General features: G+C 43.3%; 1 protein-coding gene across 1 annotated transcript in view; it reads right to left on the bottom strand.

Annotated features, from left to right (window-relative positions):
- Positions 1–804: 804 nt before the first annotated feature.
- LOC116520190 (prelamin-A/C-like) overlaps positions 805–6,000 on the bottom strand; it is a 109,833-nt gene continuing 104,637 nt past the window's right edge. Inside the window, 1 exon segment of the mRNA XM_032234341.1 lies at positions 805–1,393. Within this exon segment, the coding sequence (XP_032090232.1) occupies positions 1,388–1,393 (6 nt within the window). The 3' untranslated portion in view covers positions 805–1,387.

Below are 6,000 nucleotides of genomic sequence, written 5' to 3'. Positions count from 1 at the left end.
GAAGGCCCCAGGAGTTCTCTAACAGGTGTTTCATTGGCTGCCATAGGCCATCTCTATTCCTAACTTTTAGCTGAGCTCTGCAAGTTGTCTAATTCTTGTTACTGTTATCCACTTTCTAGCTACCCATAATTGCTGCAAGCTTTACACATGCATATTTCCTGTTGATAAGCATTCTTTGTTCTTGTGAGACAGACAGAGCCTCACACCCCAATTACAGTCTTCCTGCTTTACTTTCAAGTGTGTGCTATGACCTTGCTTTAGCCCCCAGCCCATCATCCCCCCCCCTTTGAATATGAAAATGATCTCATTTTCCAAGGTTCACCCAACAGCAATATCCCTGTACTGGGAGACCTCCTGGTTTACTTACAGGTGGGGAGGCAAAGCAGAAGGCATTGTAATGCACAACAGGTGATTAAGAGAACAATGACTTTGCCTGCCAGGGTCATTATTAGGTCCTTAACCAGTGAAATCAGGCAACCCTCCTGTCAGTCAATGCCACTTCTCTTTCCATTCGTCCATGGGGAAGGGGGGGTGCAGTTCAGCTGTGGAATTCCAGGATTTCTCCAGAATCTGCACACAGCATTGTTGTCCAAGTAGTGCACACCCATCTCCTTAGGATGCCAATATCATATCTAGAGCTATTCTATTCTGAACTGTCATTGTCCAAATGGCTTCTTGTTCTTTGGCTGCAGCAATAAAAAAACTCCCCAGTCGCCTTGGCTAGGATTTCCTCCACCGCTTGTATGTGATACAAAGCATTATTGAGGGACCAGAGCCCACGGAGCAAAGAAAGGGATTCAGGTACTTTCTGAGTTGTTCAAGATTCCTGTGGTTTCCAGTCTTCCTTTCAGGTAAAGTGGGCATAACATAGGTACCCACCTATATGGGAAGAGCACAGATACATAACAAAATCATGTGGTCTCATCCCAAAGGTTGTTAAGTTTATTTGTCTTAATATCTTAGCCTTCATGCACACAGACGCACCAATCAGCTAGTGGTAATAATTGGGTAACTCCTAGCGTGGGTAGCTACAAACACCTTTTGGGGAAATGTTCTAATTGAGAAAACACCTACGGGAGATGGCAGTTCTCCTCTCACACAACTATGGTTCCGGAGGCTTTTGGTTCCAGAACAATAACTTCAGTCCCAGTTCTGCTACTGAGAAAGTCACAGGCTGCGCAGTCCAGGAATCCGGACGGGCAGATCATGGGTATTTCTTCACTCTGGAAGTGATCAATCCAAGATGCCAGGCCTTCCACTTTTAGGGCTGTATGGGTGGTCTGAAGCCCCTGAAACGGTCCCTTCCACTGCTGATCCAAAGAGGTTGTTGGTCCCCGCGTCTTTACAAGCGTCCAGTCTGCAGGCTGAAACGGATGCCCTGGGTGATCTAGTCCTGCAGATAACGAATTTTGTTTTAAAGGAATCCTTAGAGGTGCATCTGGTAGAATAACTTTGCTCTCTACCTGCCACCCATCGTTCCCCTCCTTGCCTCCGATAAACTTGGCCCATGCCCTTTGCCCGGGTGTATAAGAGGCCGGGGAAGGGGGTATGGAAGGAGACATGGGAATTCGGGTAGCTGTTCCATCTGAGTGTCGTAGGGCAGCTTCCTTAGCAGCCCTATCTGCAGCCCAGTTCCCTTTCGCGTAAAGGGTGTCTTCCTTAGAATGCCCCTTGACATCTATGACTGCTACTTCTTTTGGCTGCCAGACTGCTTCCAACAATTCTAAAATTTGTGGACCATACTTAATAGTTGACCCCTTTGCATTTAACAATCCTGTTTCCTTCCATAAAGCTCCATGGGTGTGCAAGGTTCCAAAGGCACATTTGCTATCTGTGTAAATATTTACTCTTAGTCCTACAGCCAGCTGTAAGGCTCTAGTTAAAGCTACCAGCTCAGCCAGCTGAGCAGAAGTCTTTACTGGTAGTGATTTGGCTTCTATAACTTCCCACAGTGGGACCACTGCGTATCCCGCCTTTCTCAGACCTTCCATCATAAAGCTACTACCATCTGTAAACCATTCACAGTCAGCATTTGGGAGAGGCTGAGCACTAAGATTGGGTCTACTGGCATATACAGACTCCACCAGCTGTACGCAATCCTGATGCAATTCAGTATCCACCTGGGGCAAGAGTGTAGCTGGATTGAGGGTATCACACACCTCTAATTGAATGGCTGGGGCGTCAAGCAGGATAGTCTGATAATTGGCTTGGCGGGCCCCAGTCATGCAAAAGGCCCCCTTCGCTTCCATAATCTCCTGAACCCCATGTGGGACTTTGACTATTAGATGTTCAAGGCGATAACTCTCAACTCCCAGGCGCTTCGGTTTTCCTTTCTCCAGTGGTGAGATAAAGAGATGAAGGTGGTTGAAGGGGGTTTGGCATACCATGGTCCATTTTAATGGTTGGATAGGTTTTGGCTTATCCACCCCCTTGGTCTTTAGTAAGTTGGTGATCAGGAGGGCCATCTCAGGACAGGAGGGGATGCAAACCTGTGATGTAAAAACCCAATTATGAAATCCTCAAACACAGAGACAAGCCTGGTTCACAATTCAAAAAGGTTTATTTATAGAAAAATAAAAAGCGTTTGCAAAGGTGGCCTCCAAGTGTTCTCCCAAGTGGATGGAGTACAAGGAGAGGAAAGAATAGCATTCAAACAATACCTTTTATACACTCTACTCCTAAGAAACTCTCCCCCTCCTGCACATTCATTTATGTCGTTTCTTTCGTCATCTTATACTCTAAAGGGTCAACTTGAGAATTTCTTGAGAGGCATTGATCTCTTATTTGGTTTTTCTGGTGCCTTTTGTCTGAGCAGATGGCTTCCTATCTATCTTGTACGTAGGCGCCTATAAAGAGCTTGGAATAACAAAGGTTATCTTGTCGTGTTTACTGAACACATTTTGTGGTTAGGAAAAGCACAGTAACTTCTTATTGGGAGATATTTCCAATCTACTAAATACTGAGTGGCCCGATGGTCAATGTTCCCTCTAATTTTTTTTCAGTGTGAGCGGAAAAGTATAGTGTTTGAGCGGCACATTTTCATGCCTGAGCACCTGAATTTTTTTCACAGATGTCACCTAAGACAACAACGAAATCAGTATTATTTGAAACTCAATGTTTATTCAAGGTACCCGCTTAATTAAAAGTGTTATATAATATCAGTATCACTTAACAACGGTCCTGCTTAGCAACCAAAATGTTGGCTTAGAAACTCTGGCATTGAAGCGTGCAAGTCTTAAAGCTGTCAAGTTACAAGACCCTTCCACCCGTAACCCTTTAGGAAAAAACCCCCAGGGGTCTTCAAACCTGACAGCTTTAAGCCTTGTGGACTTCAACTCCCAGAATTCCTCCTCCAGTCATGTTGCAGCAACGTCATCTGCGTGGATCTGCTCCATCTTCGGTTTTTTCACAGGAGGCAGGGCTGCTGCTGAAGATGCCAACGAGCTCCCGCCGCCACTAGAATATGCATTTGTTTAGCATGACATAGAATAGTCTTTCAACCAGAAGTATGGAATAAAAGAGAGACTGATAAATATTAAAAAAAATAAAACCAAAAAGCAGCTATTTATTTGAGTTCTAGATAAACATTTAGTTCAGAAGAGATTAGAATAGAATACAGAAAGAATAGAATATAGAGAATACAATAGAAATAGAATTGGAAGGGACCTTGGAGGTCTTCTAGTCCAACTCCCTGCTTAGGCAGGAAACCCTACACCACTTAAGACAAATGGCTATCCCACATCTTCTTAAAGACTTCCAGTGTTGGGGCATTCACAACTTCTGGAGGCAAGCTGTTCCGTTAATTGTTTTAACTGTTAGGAATTTTCTCCTTAGTTCTAAGTTTCTTCTCTCCTTGATTAGTTTCCACCCATTGCTTCTTGTCCTGCCCTCAGGTGCTTTGGAGAATAGCTTGACTCCCTCTTTTTTTGTGGCAACCCCTGAGATATTGGAAGACTGCTATCATGTCTCCCCAATTCCTTCTTTTCATTATACCCAGTTCTTGCAACCATTCTTCATATGTTTTAGCCTCCAGTCCCCTAATCGTAGAATAGAATGACAGAAGGTACCTTGGAGGTCTTCTAGTCCAACCCCCTGCCTAGGCAGGAAACCCTACACTACTTAAGACAAACGGTTATCCAAAATCTTCTTTAAAACTTCCAGTGTTGGAGCATCCCCAACTTCTGGAGGCAAGTTGGTCCATTGGTTAATTGTTCTCACTGTCAGGAAATTTATCCTTAGTTCTAGGTTGCTTCTCTCCTTGATTAGTTTCCATCCATTGCTTCTTGTCCAGCCTTCAGGTGCCTTGGAGAATAGTTTGACTCCCTCTTCTTTGGAGCAACCCCTGAGATATTGGAAGACTGCTATCATGTCTCCCCTAGTCCTTCTTTTCATCAAACTGGACATACCCAGTTCCTACAACCATTCTTTATATGTCAATATCATTTAGACAAAGTTGACCCCCTTATTCTCCACTCCAGAACCTTGGAGTTTGAAGTTCTTTGGTTCTCTTCTCCCACCCTCTGTGTTCCCACGAGGGGATTAGCATTACAGCTCAACTGCCCCCCTCCCACCCATAAAGACCAGGAGAGCATCGCTGCGCATAGCCAAATGCTACCATAGCAACTATGGCGTTGTCTGATGTCTTTCTTGCACGCTAAGATGGACTGACGGGGTGAAGCATAGCTTGCATTGTCCCTAGTGCGGATTCTTTTCCCAGCCTTGGTCACTTTACGAGGGGTGGACTTCAGTTCCCAGAATTCTTCAGCCAGGGAATTCTTCTTGTTCTACCCTCAGGTGCCTTGGAGAATAGTTTGACTTCCTCTTCTTTGTGGCAACCCCTGAGATATTGGAAGACTGCTATCATGTCTCCCCTACTCCTTCTTTTCATTAAACTAGACATACCCAGTTCCTGCAACCGTTCTTCATATGTTTTAGTCTCCAGTCCCCTAATCATCTTTGTTGCTCTCCTCTGCACTCTTTCCAGAGTCTCCACATCTTTTCTACATCGTGGCGACCAAAACTGAATGCAGTATTCCAAGTGTGGCCTTCCCAAGGCATTATAAAATGGTATTAACATTTCATGTGATCTTGATTCTATCCCTCTGTTTATGTAGCCTAGAACTGTGTTGGTTTTTTTGGCAGCTGCTGCACACGGCTGGCTCATATTTAAATGGTTGTCCACTAAGAGCCAAGGTGGCGCAGTGGTTAAATGCAGCACTGCAGGCTACTGCTAGATCAGCAGGTCAGCGGTTCAAATCTCACCGGCTCAGGGTTGACTCAGCCTTCCATCCTTCCGAGGTGGGTAAAATGAGGACCCGGATTGTTGGGGGCAATATGCTGACTCTCTGTAAACCGCTTAGAGAGGGCTGAAAGCCCTATGAAGCGGTATATAAGTCTACTGCTATTGCTATTGCTATTGGAATATTTTTTCAAATTATGTTAGAAGTTTGAAAAAAACAATAAAAATGATAAAAAAACTTAATATTTTTTAAAAAAAACATAATATTCTCCCCTCCAGAAAGCTTACTTGTTTAAATATAATTGATTTACTGAAATTCCTTGGGCTGTGGTCTATAACATAAATATTTTTAGCAGTGAGAAGCTTTGCTGGATTTGTATCTTTTACAGATTTCAACTGAAAGGACATATGCTTACCTATTATTTATTTTGTTAGGAATGTATTTGTTTGAATCGGTAGCTAGGATAAATAAAGCAAATCCTCTACTTGATTTTTGTCCTTCTATTTTGTTTTAAGCATCAAAAGCAATTGTCTACATCTACTATTCTGAACAATTACTGGACTGCCTTAAATTATCAATTTTTTTCCTAAGACTAGTCAGTAATAAAACTTGTGTTTTCTGTAATACAATGTTAATGATGGATGGATGGATGGATGGATGGATGGATGGATGGACAGACAGACATTGTGATCTCCTGAACCTAAAATATATTATCTATGTAGTTTTTGTTAGCCTCTGCTAACATCATTAGAATATAATC

This window comes from Thamnophis elegans, chromosome 17 (genome assembly GCF_009769535.1).
Source record: "Thamnophis elegans isolate rThaEle1 chromosome 17, rThaEle1.pri, whole genome shotgun sequence".
Lineage (NCBI taxonomy): Eukaryota > Metazoa > Chordata > Lepidosauria > Squamata > Colubridae > Thamnophis > Thamnophis elegans.
The sequence above is the reverse complement of the archived record's forward strand: the minus strand, read 5'-3'. Positions and strand labels throughout refer to the sequence as shown.